At 32.0% G+C, this 17,033-nt stretch overlaps 1 protein-coding gene across 1 annotated transcript; it reads right to left on the reverse strand.

Annotated features, from left to right (window-relative positions):
• Positions 1–485: 485 nt before the first annotated feature.
• Positions 486–15,108, reverse strand: LOC114286996 (uncharacterized). The gene is made up of 8 exons (XM_028230226.2): positions 14,431–15,108; positions 14,078–14,233; positions 13,492–13,566; positions 12,108–12,257; positions 4,341–4,607; positions 2,796–2,843; positions 1,396–1,706; positions 486–1,271 (listed from the first exon to the last, which is right to left on the reverse strand). Exons 1-8 carry the CDS (start codon positions 14,969–14,971, stop codon positions 663–665), a joined length of 2,157 nt encoding a protein of 718 aa, XP_028086027.2. The 5' UTR covers positions 14,972–15,108; the 3' UTR covers positions 486–662.
• Positions 15,109–17,033: the final 1,925 nt, after the last annotated feature.

Consider the following 17,033-nt stretch of genomic DNA (forward strand, 5'->3'; position numbering starts at 1 on the left):
AAGGCAGAGTACTCTGTTTCTCTGCAGTGCAAAGTTTACTATTATTGAAGTGACATTCAAATTGCAATCCAAACTTTTTATTGAATAAAATCTACAGCATTTAAAACCCCCCTTCTTCCTTTTTTGTGTGCAGGAAATGATGTTTGTCACGCTATGAATTTTGTCAATTTTTTTTTTGTGTACATACGACATTCATCCTACATTATAATTATATCCATGAAACAAGTTAGAAAATATACATCTAAGCGATATAAAGCATCTCCTTTTTTGCATTTTTCTTTTTTGTGTTATAATTTTCTTTATACCTTTTGGTACTTGTTTTCATTCAACGCACCAATATCCATTTTTAATTTTTCAAACAGAGTACTATGTGATTAATTTTAAGGGCCATGTTAAAGTGTGCCATTAGGATTAGGGGTTTAAAAAAAAATCCTATACAAGGGTAGTTAGTACTTTTTTCCAGTGTACTTGATGGAGATAAGAAGGAACAGAAAAACACATCCTGGTCAATTATATTAAACAAAATTATGGGGAATTATTTTTATTCACTTCAGTGTTTATTGGTCATCAAACTGAAGGGAAGAAAACTGGGAAACAAGAACTGAAAACACACACATACAGATGGCTTATACATGAATATTTGTATGACAAACAGAATCTAGTTAATTACTAACCACTAAGTCGTTCCCAGGTACCTTCTTAATTGTACCAAAGACAAGCTTAGTATAGAGTGGTAATTGCGCCATGGTAAAAATTGTAATGGGTAGAAATACAACTAAATATTCGGCAATCCATGCGTCTCTTAGCACGCCTCTGAGAACGAAGAAATGTCCACCGCAAAATGATACCAACATAGAAGCCATGGATATGAAGAGAGCGCTCAAACCAATTAGGAACTTTCTAGGCAAGTCAGTGCCAAAATCCATGATTTGGTGTCGAGAGGTGAGGATGGAGAGAAACATGACCACTGCTGTTAGTGAAAAGCAGAGTGCTACAAGTGATGAGATTGCAAACACCTCAAACATGCGTTGTTGTTTGAGATTGGGCTCACCGTTTTTCCCATTAACGCCGCCAGGCACGTTAGCCGATGTGGCAAAAGCGACCGTTGCCATGAGTGTTGCAACGATGGTGCATGACTCTGAGGCTTTGTTTAGCCACTCGGTGTCACTTTTCACGAGCTCTTTGTGTTCCTCCCTGAAGGTTTCTTCCGGTGTCTTGCCTCTGTCGTTTTGGTAATTCAACAAATATTTTGGCACAGAGTTCTTAATAAACTGCAGTATGGATTAGAAGAAAAAAAAAAAAAAAAAACTATTATCAGTCATGTTGAAGCTTTAGACAGCTGATCAAATATATATTAGTTTTTGATAAAATGTACTAGCAAACTAGCCTCTGTACCTCGTACCACTTGATTTCCCATTGCATTTGAAGCACAACACTTGGATCGAGCCAAGGCCTATCAGTACTAAGAATTGCAGCAAGATGCAATACACTGTTTCCATTATCATCCACATAATCGAACAAATTATTTGTTATATGGTTTCCATCTTGCAACAATTTGTAGATATGGAGTTGCCTGTTTTCTACTGCCAAAAGCATCAAGTTCTTTCCCTCTGAGTTCACGTCATGTATAGCCATAGGAAAAGAGTTAAGAATATCCTTTACTATTTCACCAATACCATTCTTTGTCGCAATTATTATCGGTGTATCTGCAGCAAGAAAAATCTCAGAATTTCAATATTTTGCCAATATAGATTTCCATTATGCCACTTGATTTTCATGAGGTGGTGTTACAGTAGTGGAGGTGCGGCAGGTGCCATAGGTTGTGTTGTGTTGTGTTGTGGAGGTGCAATAGGTGGTGGTGGCCAAGGTAGCAATGTGGTGAAGAAGATGGAGGAGTTTTGGGCTAGAATTGATTTTTTCAAATTTTCATGAATTACCTGTGGGCATGGATCGGGCTAGGATCGAGTTTACTAATAGACGTCAAAAATTAGCCCAAACTAGGAAACAATGAATAGGTGAGCGACAAAGTGAGAAAAAATATATTTTAGGTAGTAAAGTGAGAAAGGGATAATATTTTAGGGGTGGAAGTGTAATTTATCTAAAATTTTAATTATGTAATAGATATTAGGGGAAATAAAAAATAATCAGCTTGTTTAGTTTGCGTTTTTAGGATTTACTATTCAGAAAATTATTTTTTTTTGTTTTTCATCTTTTTTTTAAGCAATTTTTAAAATTTTTAGATATACTTAACATAAATATACTTAAAAAAATATAATACTTATAAAAAAAATCTTTAAAAAATTTATTAAATACCAAAAATATAATAATTCATTACATTTTCTTATTCTTGTGTATTTATTGATTTTTTAAAAAATTTTATTTTTTAGATTCATCTTAGTAAGGTGCATCTAAAAAAGTTTAAAAAAAATTGCTTAAAATTTTAAAAATATTTACTAAAAATTAAAATTAAAAAAAAAACAAGAAAACAAAAAATTTATTTTTCAAAAAATTGAATCACGAGAATTGAAACCAAACACAATGAATAATACTTTTGAAAAATAATTATATATTGTAATAGCCTTTACCCACTTTAATGATTAAAATCATACATTTTTTTTATTAATATGTAATTATTTTTTTAAAAATCGTTGATTAATTAAGCTACGCACAAATCGATCTCAACATCCAATTATTATAAAAAAAATTAATAATAATAATTGACAAAGATGGTCATTGCCTTGGGAACATGTATTAAAAAATTTTAAGAGCAACGGAAAGAAACAAGCAGTGATCACCTATCTTTCTTTTCTTCTTTTGGTTGCTTTTGTAGGAATCTTGATCGCCTGTCACATGAATTCAACAATCTCACCGCATCATGATCTGTTAATTATCCAAACAACAATGCTACGTAATTCAAATTTTGTGGTTTAAAAGTGACTTAAATGGCCAAAACGATATCGTTTTGAGTACAGAACAACATAAAAATGGCCAAAACGACATCGTTTTGGCCATTTGAACCACTTTTGAGCCACAAAATTTGAGTTACGAGACATTTTTCTTATCCAAATAATATAATGACAAACTCTTGTCTCTATTTGCCATGCGGAGCTTGGAGAAAAGACATAACGAGAATATATAAAATAAAAATAAAAATAAAAATAAAAGGTAAAAGACATCACATCAGCTTGTAATAGAGGTTGAGTAACGGATATACTGATCCGTTTAAATTGATCGAATCAAATTAATCCATCACATTATGAACGGATGCGTGATGACAAGCAGACGGTTGCAGATTAATGTTTTTTAATCCGCCTAATTTTGGACGGATGACAGATTTAAGGTTCCTTTGGCCGCAACCGAACTGCCAAATTGCAAGTACTCCTAATAATTTGTAAAAATTTATGTCTTCAATTTGTTTAAATATTCTATTTGTGTTTTCAATTGAAAAAGAATTTAAATATTTTGTTGAATATATTCTGTTGCAAAACAGTTTTTAACTTGAAAATATTTTTTGAATTAAAAAAATAAATGTATTACTTATCTATATTTTTTAGTTTTTAAATCTAACTCTAAAAATAATAAACAAAAAATATGATATATAATATATGTTAGTTGGTTTTTGTTTTCAAAAACATATATAAATGTAACAATACAGAGACATACCATCTCTACTAATACTATGTTCATGGTTTTGGTGGTTTGAATTGTTTCTATATTTTAAAAATTACATATTGTAATACTTTATGTATATGAGGCATATTGTGATTGTAATATGTGGATGTGTCATGTACGAATTGTAATATTCCAAAGTTTCAAAAAAAATTCTTTGGATGAAGCATGCAGTGATTGAAATACTTTTTTAAGTCATTGATTGTAATACTTTTTTTTTTTTTGGAAGTGTACAAGTTGAATTATGTTAAAAATTTATAAAACACCAAATCGATTTACACCCATCCACATCCGCCAATCCACTCAATACACATCTGCTAGATTGACGGACAAATGACGGATTAAAAATTCCTTGACATTAATCAACCCGCGCTCATCCCTAGCTCGCATCCGTTGTTTTAAGCACAACGTCATTCTCAATTCAATAAAACTATAATAAAAAAATCATACAAAAAATTCAAAATTTAACCATTGTAATAAATTAAAATTTTAATTTTATCAATTTAAATTTAATATTTTTATTTATTTTGAATCTAAACTACTTTTTTAAACAAAACCAACAAAAAAATATATTTTTTATTTATTAAAATTCAATATAAATATACATAAAACATATAGAATAGTTTTGTGTCAGTTTTACTAATAGACATAGTTTTTGAACGAGGGAATACCTTTCTTCTTTTGGTTATCTTGGCTGGTGTCCCAGTGGCTCTGACTAAAAATGATGTGAGGCATGACATCACGATTCTGATCGGAAACTACACTGAAGTCAAACGTGGCACCAATCTCATAGCGTGACGTGGGTTCGCTTCCAGTTGCTTTATAGTCATAAGGGGAAGTATGTTCAACAAGTTCATTCACGATCTTAACAAAGTATTGGTGCTTTGTTTTCAACTTCAGTAATCGTTTTGGAAATAAAATCATTTTCCACGAGAGTCCTAACAACATATAGCAAAAATCAACTGTATTATAATAATGTGAAATTATATATATATACACAGAGTAAGGGGTGTTTTGAAAACTTAGTTAAAAGTCAATCTGATTTTGAATCTATTTTGAGTAATATCATTTTATTTATTTTTTTATATTTTTTTTTAAAAAAAAAGGTAAGAAAAAAAAATTAAAAAGTCAATTTTTAACTAACTTCCCAAAACAACTTTAAGATAAATTAAACTTTATTCCTTTTATGTTTTATCATCTTTTTCATTTTGACTCTTAACTACATGTTTGGTCATATATTAGGATAAAATGTAATTTAACAATTTTGATATAAATAAAACACTTATTTTTCAAAGCTTTATTTCTTTTCTTTTTTTATACTTGAAATAATTTTTTCAAATTTAACTATTTCAAACTTAGGCCCCGTTTGGGGACTTACCTTTTTAGTCAAAAAGTCAAAAAATTATCTTTTTAGCTAAAAAACCAATAACTCATACCAAAAAGTCAAAGATTCTCTTTTCTCTCTACTTTTGCCACATCTTTTCGTAATTAACCAAAAAGTCATCCCAAACATATAAGTTTTTTTTACCTACTTTTTTAGCCAAATAACTAAAAAGTTACTAAATTAACATGTTCCCAAACGAGTCCTTAATAACCATTACAATTGATTAAGTGCTACACACACACACAATATATATACCGACACATACACTCATAACAAGTAAATACTAATATGAGATTATATGACCTTTCTACAACAAAAATCAAAACAATCCGATATGGACAGAGCAGTCTACAGATGAGCTACTCCTTTGTGATAAGCTCTCAATTCAACTATATTTCTATATATAATATATATAATTAAAAGATTATAATTATTTCCTCAATTTAATTTTTACATAAATAATATAACTTATTATTATGATAGATCTCAACAAGTCCAATCATTACTGTCAGGTAAAATTGAGAAAAGTTTTCCCCTACTGCTTTTTATCACAGTTTAATCATCATTTCATCTGTGATATAATAGGTCTATTACTATTGCCTATTTCTAATGCATAAATATGAGTTGGTAAATACGATTAAAATTAAATTGGTAAATTACACTTGTTTTTCCTGAGACAATTACAGGAATTTTCTCTATAATTTTAATAATTATACTAACATACTTTACTTTTGAAATTATTATAAAGATTTCCTCACCGTTATCATCTGTTAGGCTATTTGTTCGTGTCATGCTAATGTCATATCAACAATGACGAAATTATCGTTTAGATACCTTATCTATTCAAATGAGTAATTTCCTTATAATTTAATATAATATTTAAATTATGAGGAAAAAATCTCTTAAATTATTAAAATATTTTTAAATCATTTAATGGGAAAAAAAACTAAATTTTTATTAATAAAATATTTAAAAATAAATAATCTCTCTAAAATTAATGTTAGATAATATCTTAATAATTTAATATAAGACTTATTTTACACTACATAAACAACGTAAATTTTTTCATTTTAAGTAATGCGCTTGTTATTTGAATTTTTTTTAAAAGTTAAAATAAATGAATTTATATTTTTTCAAAAAATTTGCATTACTTATTTATTCATATGTACAAACATTATTATTTTGTCTTTTCTCTATCATATATTATTCTCAAATTTTAATTTTTATCTTTGAGTCGTTAAACTTCTAGTCAATGCATATTTAAATAAATGCAAGTTAATATTTTTACATGATTAAAAAAATTTAAAAAATAAATATAAAACTAAAAAATATATAATCACCTCACAATAAATTAAAATTAGTTTATAGGGAACGAAGGATGACGAAATCTTAGAATTAATTTCTCACATTCATTAATGGTTATATATTATTTTATTTTATTCTATAAAAGTTCAAAAACTTGTGGAAAAAAATAGAGTCAAGAAATTACATTTATATTTTGAAAAAATTATGAAAAATAAATAATAATTTCATATATATTTAATAGAGTAAATTAAATTTAGTGCATATAAGGTTAATATTAATGTTGATAACCATGGAGGAGGTAATTTTTTTTTTTACTTCTATATTTATTTTTCTTAATTTTTTAATTATGTGAGAAATATTAACTTACTTTTTTTAAATATGCATCAACAAGAAGTTTAATGGTGCAAAGATAAAAATTAAAATTTGAGAATAATATTGAGTGTGGTGAAAGGGGTTTTAGGAATACTCTTGGCTCCAAGTAGACGCTCTTGACCCTCAGGTTTAATTAGTTAGTCGGCCCTCTAGCTCAAGTCGGCCCCCTGGGTAGAAACGAATTGTGTGTGTTGTTGCGATCTCCTGGTAGGGCCGATCTGTGTACGGCCCTGTCTAGTGGGCCTGGCATGTTGATTAAAATCCGTCCCCCACAATTGCCCCCCGAACACCCTGCTAGTCCCATTCAGTCGGCATGTTCGTCTCGCATAAACTTTTCGCTCAGCTCGTAGATAGAAAAGTTAGAGTGAAAATACAGCAGTTGCGCTCCTTTCAATACTGAATCGTCAGAATGGATACTATCAGAAATCATTACAACTTCCCGCTTCTTTGTACTCGACATTCATTTAATGCGATTTGAAAACGCGTTGTCCCCTTAAGCTTTTCGAATTGAAGGGCTCTTGGGTTGTTCAGTATTCTTCCTCACCTTTCCTCCAAGACCTCTGCGATTTTTGCCTGCTCCTCACTGTTCTTCCCTTTTTGACTTGTAAGTCCTTCTCTCCTTTGTATTGCTACCTTATTCCAGTTCCTTCTGCTCTTTTCTTTTGTTTGTTCTTTTTTATTTGGCATATTTTCTATTCTGTTTCAAATGGTGAAACATTTGAAAGCTCTCCTTTCTGAGGATCGTATCTCCACCTTTCGTCGCCATTTCTCAATCCCAAACGATGTCCATTTGTCCCTCGTAGCGGACAATGTGCTTGACATGGAAAGAACTGATGCGAACACGATCATGTTTCCTCTTCTATCAATTGCTAAGGGCGAAGTCTGTTTTCCCCTTCATCTTTTTTTGAAGGCCGTTTTACGCTTTTGGGGTTTGATCCCTTCCCAACCTAATGTAAACTTTTACCGGATTGTAATGGGCATAGTAGAATTGAATCACCGACTTAGACTTAATCTAGAGATTCCGGCTATTCGGCATTGCTATGTCTTGGAGAAATCATCCGGTTGGCAAGAACGTTATTTTCTCAGAGCCAAGGACACAGATCACCAGTTGGTGACTATGCTTGTCATTTGCGGCAAGTGAGTTGACGACGTCATGGTCGTTGTCCAAAGCAACTGGGAATTCAACGATGGTGAAGATCGCCTTGATCCTGTGCCTAGACAAAAAGGCGAGCTAGGTGGCCGTATAGACTCATTTTTTGTTTCTCCGTAGATGTATTCAGCTTTAATTTTGTATATTTACCTTTTCTTTTGCGTACAGGCAATAATCTAAAAAGAGCTCTTACTTCGGTCGATGATATTGTGCTTGCGCAGATCAAGGCTGCACTTGAATATTTCGATTGTCCAAACCTTCAAAAGCACGAGCGCACGCCGCCCACCTACTATTGAGATACGACCCCACGTATTCAACTTTTTCGGCTACTGACCACATCCCAATTCCAAGGGGTGAACAGCATCTTACAACACTAATTTTCCCAAGCTTCAATAGTCTAAGGGACATTGCTCTAAAGGGCGATGAAGACAGTGATCAGATCACCGACTAGCCGAGCCAGTCCAACTCGGGCGGGTCTAAAGATCTTTTAGGGGATGAGATAGGTAGAGCGTTGAGTTTGGCCTTTGAAGAAGTCTGCTCTAACTCTCCTTCCACCTCGAGCCGAATAGATCAATCTCCCTTGGAGGACAACATCTTTACTGACCTGGGAGACTTACCCGGCGCAGACCCTGAGAACATGGATGGGGAATCATTAGCGCAATTTGCGAGAAGAAGAAATGTTGAAAGGTTGGTGGCGAGAAAAAGGGTTAAAAGCTTTGGAACTCAACCCCAACCGGCGGCTCTTGTTGAGGAAACGGAATCATTGCAGGCATCATCTACCAAGTTTAGACACTCCCAATAACGTGCCGAATACTCACGGATGGTCTTTTCTGGTTTAATTTGCATCGCCTAGAGAGAGTCGACTTGCTTCGACTGAGCCTCGTTGGTGATGAATCTAGCCGTGAAGGACTTTTGGAGCTGATGAAAGCTTTTTATTGACGCCGGCTCTAGTTTATAATACCATCGGATGGCCAATGGTCCCAGACTACTTGGAAACATTCGACACATGAGGGCTTCATCATTAGCATGCAACGTCATCGCTTTCTTGTAATGACAAATGTGGTCCGTGGGGTCTAACTTTCCATCGTACAAGATGAATGTTGGTACTTTGAACTTTTTAGGAAGTACAACCTTTACAATGCGTCGTACGAAAGGGTCGTGCTTGTCCTCTTCATCTGAACCATCACTTCTTTTCCCACGTCTATGTCGTACATATGGACTTCCATCGGATGAGCTAGATACATCAACTCGCCCCTTCTTTCTGGGTTCTTGAGATGGCGAGTCGGAATCATTGCCACTATCATGTTTCCGATGTCGACGTCGTCGATCATCCTTCTTCTTCTCTAGCGATTGACTCTATGTGACCTGTTAGGATTTGGTTAACTCCAGGGCCAATTCCTTGCGTAAGCACTCGTTATCAGCCGCCATATCTTCCAGGCGTTATTTATTTCATTTTTCTTGATCCATGATCGTCTACATAGTCTCCTGCATAGAGGTTGAGGGTGAGGTTTGAGCGAAGTTCAAGGCCCTTCACGCGGTGATATTCTCCGGTCCAAGCATGTTTCTTGGAGTAATATCATCTCTCGGTGTACCATCGTTAGCAACGAGCGAAGGATTATCTGTTACGCCTGCCATGAACGCACTTGAGTATTCCCACAAACGGCGCCAATTGTGGTGAAAGGGGTTTTAGGAATACTCTTGGCTCTAGGTTAGGGATGGCAATTTAAACCCGGCCCGACGGGGACCCGACCCCGAATAGAACGGGTTTTCCCCGAAAATTATCCTCATAGGGCCGGGGATGGTATTAAAAATTAATTCCCCGATGATTTTCGGGCCGAGGACAGGGATAGGTTTCCCGACCCCGGACCCGCTCCGGCCCTGGCCCCGAATGAACCCTGTATAATCCCTGAATATATATATATATATATATATATTTAGGTTACTTTTTGAGACTATACACTCACCTCTCTTCTCCACTCACACTCACCTCTCTTCTCTCAGACTCTCTCTCTCTCTATGTTGCGGTGCTCACGGGACGGCGCCTCTTAGACTCTCTCTCTCTCTCTCTCTATGTTGCGGTGCTCACGGCTCGGCGTCGACGTCTTCCTCTCTCTTTCTCACCGGCATCACTCCCCCCTCAAGGCGTCATGGCGGCGGCTCCTCTCTTCTCTCATTGGCGGTAGCTCCTCTCTCTCTCACGGTATGTCCTCTCTCTCTCTCATGGTATCTTCTCCTCCTCTCTCTCACGGTATCTCCTCTCTAGTTACTCTCTCTCTCTCTCTCTTTCTCTCTATTTTTTGATTTTGTTCTTCAGATCTGGAAGTTCTGGTCACCGGTGCCAAGATCCGAGTTGAGGAGTAAGAGACGAATCTGGTGTATGCTAGGGTTTCGCTATTTCTACTGTTGAATCTGTCGAATATTTATGAGTGAAGAGACGAATTTGGGTGTGTTGCTGTTGATGATCCTCAAATCTGTTATTGTTGTTAGATCTATTCTTAAATCTGTTATTGTTGTTGTTCATGAGGATTAAATCTGTTGTTAAATTTGTTATTGAATATTTGATCTGTAGCTGAATTTTTTTTTTTTTGCTGGGGACTTTTCGGGGTCGGGGAAACCCGATCCCCGTTGGGGGGGCAGTGACAGGTTCCCCGTCGGGGATCGGGGCCGGGGCCGGGGCCGGGGGTATTTTCACCATCGGGGATCGGGGACGGGGAGTGCGATCCCCGGCCCTACCCCGCCCCGTTGCCATTCCTACTCTAGGTAGACGCTCTTGATCCTCTAGTTGTTATCTAACTCTGATTGCTATCTAAAAAATGAATGAACACTTCTGTCAGGGGTGTCGGAATTAGCACTCCAACAAGCAAGTCAATATCCTCTCAAGTTTTACTTCTATTTCAAGGTATCTCTTTATTTTTCACATACCTCCTTCTAGCTATTGTTCCTTCTTTTATACTGCTTTGGGCCCATGGATGGGCCCACACTTGTCTCTTTAATTAGTTAGTCGGCCCTCCAGTTCAGTCGGCCTCCTGGGTAGAAACGAATTGTGTGCGTTGCTGCGATCTCCTAAGTAGGGCAGATCTGTGTACGGCCTTGTCTAGTGGGCCTGGCTTGTTGATTAAAACTCGGCCCCCACATTGAGAAAAGATAAAATAATAATTTTTTTACATATGAATAAATAAGTAATGCAAATTGGCGAGAAAAAATAAATGCATTTATTTCAACTTTAAAAAAAATGAAATAATAAATGTATTACTTAAAATGATAAATTTTACGTTGTTTGTGTAGTGTGGAATAAGTCTTATATTAAATTATTAGAACGTTATCTATCATTAATTTTAGATAGATTATTTATTTTTAAGTATTTTATCAATGAAAATTAAGTTTTTTTTTATAAATATTTTAATAATGTCTTAACAATTTAGAGATAAATCATTTTTTTACATATGAATAAATAAGTAGGACAAATTATTGTGAAAAAAATGTAATCCATTAGTTTCAACTTAAGAAAAAAAAAATTAAATAATAAACGCATTAATTAAAATTGATAAATTTTTCGTTGTTTATATAGTGTGAAATAAGTCTTATATGTATTATATTATTAGGATCTTATATTAAATTATTAAGGTATTATGTTAAAATATGCATGTATCTTTAATAATATCTATGAAAAACTTCAAGGGTGAGTGAAAAATTTCATTAAAATAGCTTATTGGTTGTTGAATAAAAAAAAAAGCTTATTGGTTGATTTGATAATTTCCATCTTCCCGCTCAATTCAAAGGGGTAATATAATCATTTTGGACAGTCAATTAACGTCATTGTGCTAAATTAACGAAGTGAGAGATTCTTGATATTGTCAACAAAAATAAGGAAGATTTTTGTAATTATTGAAATCACAAGAGAAGTTCTTATATTTCTTAGAAACCTCAACCGAGATAAGTGTAATTTACCCAAAATAAATAAATACGATTGTGATTGGTTTTAGGGAAACATTATAGTGTGTATACACCTTATAATTAAAAAGAAAAATGGAATAACTTCAATTTTTCAAGTCATAACTAAAAAAAAAAATGTATAGCATGAAATATAACTAAAAAACTCATGAATTATAATTAAAATAATATTATAACTAAAGAAAAAAAATTAATCATAATTAAAAAAATAATAATTAAAGATACATAGTAAAACATACGCTTTTTAAATGGGTGTATGCTAGAATTTCCCCTTACCATAGTTCAGTAGAGCAATCGTTGTCATGAGCAGACTTTTCATGAAACTACTGGCTTTGTAGTAAAGCTTTTCGAGCCAACGGTAATTATGCTGAGAATTCGATTTTCGCTCAGGAGGATTCTCCTCATCATTACTAGAGAGATCGTCCCCTGTTTTTGGAATAGTTCAGTTAAAATATTCATATAATAGGAAACAAGAGCAAAAGCAAAATTGCAATTTAAAGTTATTTAGGAATAATCTAAATAAATGTATTTATTTGAGTTATCACCTCTCTATTTTTTATATATATATATATATTTTTTATAGAAAGTTAAAAAATATATCTAATAAGCTAACTTGAAACAACTCCTTAATATATCCCCTGAAATAAAATCATCGTTTCTAATACATGTAACTAGTTTCATTTTGATTTTTTGTTTTTTTAAATGGCGATCGGTTGGATCATTAATTAAACAAGCATTGTTAAAATGTTGCTCACTCAGATATCGTGGCATGTTATGCATGAAACATTTTATAATACGGACTTTAATATTTGTAATTTTTAATTATGATTTATTATGATATTAATTATGATTCAATTATTATTTATTGTGATGTTATAACTATAATTTATTTTTATATGAGTAATGCTAGAGACCCCAAATATTCTCTAGCATTTTTGTTTTTATATTGGTTATGACTCAAGGTAAAATGAAAAAAAAAAATTACAATTTAAATTATAAAATTAAGAATATGTTTATATATATTTTGTAAATTTCTCATTACATTAAAATGTGGAGACCCCCGATTTGTTTGTGTATCACGATCATCTTCTATTTGTTTTGTTATCAATGTTCATAAATGTAACCTTTTGCAAATCCGAAAGCAATAAATAAATTATGAAAGAGCAGTACTATAATCCAAAATATATACTCATTCTTCAAACTCAATAATGTCATAGTTTATTAGAGGGCTTGTTGGAAAAGTTGGCTATTTTGGTTGATTTTTTTGATTATTTAAGATTAAGATTAAAAAAGTATATTATGATTAAATGAATCTAAAAAAATTATTAAAAATATAAATATACAAATTGAAAACACAAAAAAGCTATTTTTAAAAATTGAAAACTAAACAGGATGATTATTGTTACGACTGTACAATTCCATTTTAAATTATATGCAAGTTACCGTGTGAATTAGTGTTTATTATATATACCAACCATTGTAAAGAATTAAGAGTTGTTTGGAATGACCTAAATAGGTGTACTTTTTGTCTTTTTATGAAAAGATGTGCAGAAAAGGAGATAGATAATGTGATGGAAAAAAGATAAAAAGATAAAAAGATGGATTATTTTTGAGTTGCCAAACTTGGCCTAATTCTCGATTAATATGTATATATACTTACAGTCTGAAATCTGTTCAAACGTATCCGCTAGTTTCAGGAAATTCCTTTCCCACTTGGGCTTCTCAGCCGGAATACCTTGCAAAAGCAGAAGGAAATGGTAACCAATATGCCTGTTTAGGTACCTTCTTCAATGTTCTTTAATACTGTTTCTCCAAATTTGATAGTTGAATGTTAGACACACAATCATAATGGTGATTTTTATGTTGTATTTGGTTGATGGATTTGAAAATAAATGAAATATAATTATATTTTATCTATATTTTATATAACTTTTTCTTTTTCTTTTTAAATTTCTTCTCAAATTCATAAATCAAACCCAGACTTAAAAGCAAAAAGAAAGAAAAAAGGATCAATTAATCAATTAGTAAAACGTATTTATTTGCGATATGTTTGATTCATAGATTTAAGAAGGAATTTAAAAATAGAAATGAAAAAGGAAATAAAAATAAAAAAGTAAGTGACATGTGAATAAATTATAATTATATTTCACTTACATTTCACATATTTTTTCTCCTTCACTTTCTTAACTCCTATATAAATTTATGAAACAAACACCGGGGTTGAGTTTTGGTTGGAATATGCTTACAGTGATAAATGATTTTTTGCAGCAACGTGAACCGACTACTACTGCTACTTCTGAATGCAGAAGGATTGCTGGCTAGAAGATGGAGAGGGGTATTTCCTCGCTCGTCAATACAGTGAACAAACTCTCCATAGTGATTAATTATTAGATAACCCAAATCTGACAATCACAAAAGTATAAGTTCATATTTGTAATTCTCTTCTCATTTTAAACTTATAATAGAGAATCTGCATTACATTATTTACCATAATGATTTTTTTTTTTTAAATTTAAAATATTAATAAATTTTGATGATTATTTCACAATCTGAAAAACATAGATAGTGTAATTAAGGAAGTTTTGAATGAATGAATTACCAAAATACTCTCCATCGATGGCACAGTGAAGAACAGTGCGGCCATCAGTGTTCCTTCGGCCATAAGTGAAGATTTTGGGATTGTGGGCGAATATGTTGCCTTCCTCCTCCAAGGAGCAATAATAGCAGAGAGCGAAGAAGGCATTTTTCATACCATGGAGTGCTGCCAAGAAGAGAGGAGTCTCACCGTCATTGTTTCGCTCACCCATAGTATCAGGATGAGTAGAAGCAATGGAAACGCACATTCCCGCATTCCCCATCTTTGCTGCGAGATGGAGTGGAGTGTTCCCTCTGTCATCGGCTAATCGCATTACATCAATACTCGCTGCATCAACCATTAGCTGGACTAGTTTGTTTAACTCTTTATCTTGTTTTTCGCTGGCAGCAATATGTAAAGCTGTGTAACCTGAATGAGTGAACCTCATACCTTGTACCTCCATATTAGGATTTTCCTTGTATATTCTCGCAACTTCTCGCCACTCTCGTAAAATGACACTAATGAACAAAGAGGACAAAGGCGAATCCCGCATTATCATTGGCATTGCAAATGCAATCAATTCTTTGTTCACTACTTAGAGAATGAACAATGTAACAAGTACCCTCGATTCTCTAGCAGACTGATATTTATATATATAGCCGAGGGAATAGGGAAAATTATTAGGTATCTGGTCATACTTTGTCACCCATCATCATATTCTTCGATTACTTGACATAAAATCATACTGTCTATATTATTCACCAATCATACTAAGGGTCCGTTTGGGAAGAGTTTTTTTAGGCTTTTTTAGCTATTTTAGCTATAAAAGACAAAACATCATATACAAACCACAATTATTACACTCTTCTCTGACAAAAAAAATCAAAAAAATCAAAAAGCTAAAAAATCCTTCCCAAACCAAACTTTTTAGCCCAGGCTAAAATAGCTAAAAAAACCAAAAAGCTAAAAAGCCAACCCACTTCCCAAACGAAGGCTAACATAAAACACTACATGGCCATATTCCCACATTACCGAATAATCATTCAGAAATAAGAGAGAATTTATTGTTGCTGGCATGTCAAGAAAGATGTTCAAATACACTCCATCTTTACCAGCCAACTCTGCGAGGGCAACTTTTGGAAAAAAATTCCTTACAAACAAATTTTCAAGAGTAATCAAACCAAACAAATTTTTCTAAAAAAAATCTCAAAATTTTGTTTGGTTATCTACTTTCCAAAATCACACTCTCTCTCATACACATCAAATCAATCACTTTTTTTTAAATTCTCTCCCCAAAATAATTTTCTAAAATCATTTCTAAAAAAAGACAAATCAAACAAGTTTTCGTACTTTTTATCTTAAAAACTACTCTACAAACACAAACCAAAGTATAGAGCAAAATATATATATATATATATATATATATTTAATTTTACCTAATCAATTTAATTAGTATACATTATAATCATATTTTTTATTTTAGCTAATCAATTAAATTAATTTAACTAATTTTTAAAAGAAAAATATTATAAATATAGATAAATAAATAAATAAATAATTTTTTTTATAACATGCTATATATGTTGACGTGACATTTATAAATATATTTTTTAATATATAATTAAATTATTTTTAAATATATATATATATTAAATTATTTTTAAAATATATATTTTCAAACAATAGAGAGCAATTTCAGGTGGAAGGAGTAAGTAATTTTAGTGGAAAATCCTTTTGCCTCTAAATGAGAGCTAACTAGTTGTGGAAAGTCAAAATTAAAATGAACATTTTGTCTCTTCTAATGTAAAGTCCCTTAGAAAAGGAGAAAAATATTTCAGAATGCTCTATTGCCTCTCCTTTGAAGATGATCTTATTTATCATTAGAAATTTAAAACCTTACCTAAAACCTTACCTCAAACAAGACTCGTGTCTAATCAAATGGAGAGGGTCCCATGTTCAAAATTCAAATGATCCCTTCAATTCGTTCCGCTAAGAAAGTGATTTTTTTTTTTTTTTAATTTTTTATGTTTTAAATGATTTATTTTTTGATCAAATTTTTTTACTTTCTGATTTATCTATTATAGAATAATCAAAAAAGTTAAAAATAAAAATTGAAAAAATCTAAAAGAAAATCATGAAAGTAAAAAAACTATTTGTTGATTTTTTTTTTTTTTTTGTCTTTAGTAAACTTTATTCACCAAAAAAATAAAAAATATATATTTCTAGTTGGTCTAGTCAAATAAATTCTAAAAATCCAAAGTGGTTTTAAAAAAAAAACATAAAAAATCACTAAAGATGAAAAAAATCAACAAAAAAAAAAATCACTAAATGAAGGATCATGGGTGCACTTTACATATTTACGGGGAAAAAAATTAAAACAAATAAAGGATAAAATGTTAAGTACTTATATTTTTTTGTTCTTTTTAACTTTCTAGTATCTACACAAAGTTTGTTTGAACATATACTTACCAAAAATTTATTTACATAAATTAAGATCTAAAAAATCTTTACAATAATTCAAAGAGATAAAAGGTGATATTGTTTAGCAAAATTCAGTTTACAAGAAGAAAAAAATCACCAAAAAAAAAAAATCTAAAACTTTGCAGCAAAGTATAAATTGAAAATTA

Source organism: Camellia sinensis, chromosome 10, assembly GCF_055761805.1.
Source record: "Camellia sinensis isolate YWXY chromosome 10, ASM5576180v1, whole genome shotgun sequence".
Taxonomy (NCBI): Eukaryota; Viridiplantae; Streptophyta; class Magnoliopsida; order Ericales; family Theaceae; genus Camellia; species Camellia sinensis.

Bases quoted from the DNA above. Each gene is read 5' to 3' on its own strand.
- LOC114286996 (XM_028230226.2), bottom strand. From the start codon at position 14,971: ATGCCAATGATAATGCGGGATTCGCCTTTGTCCTCTTTGTTCATTAGT. The intron at 13,567-14,077 runs GTAAGCATATTC...TGCTTTTGCAAG, and splicing joins GCAAAAAATCATTTATCACT to GTATTCCGGCTGAGAAGCCC. The intron at 2,844-4,340 runs GTATTCCCTCGT...TTCATGTGACAG, and splicing joins AGATAACCAAAAGAAGAAAG to GCGATCAAGATTCCTACAAA.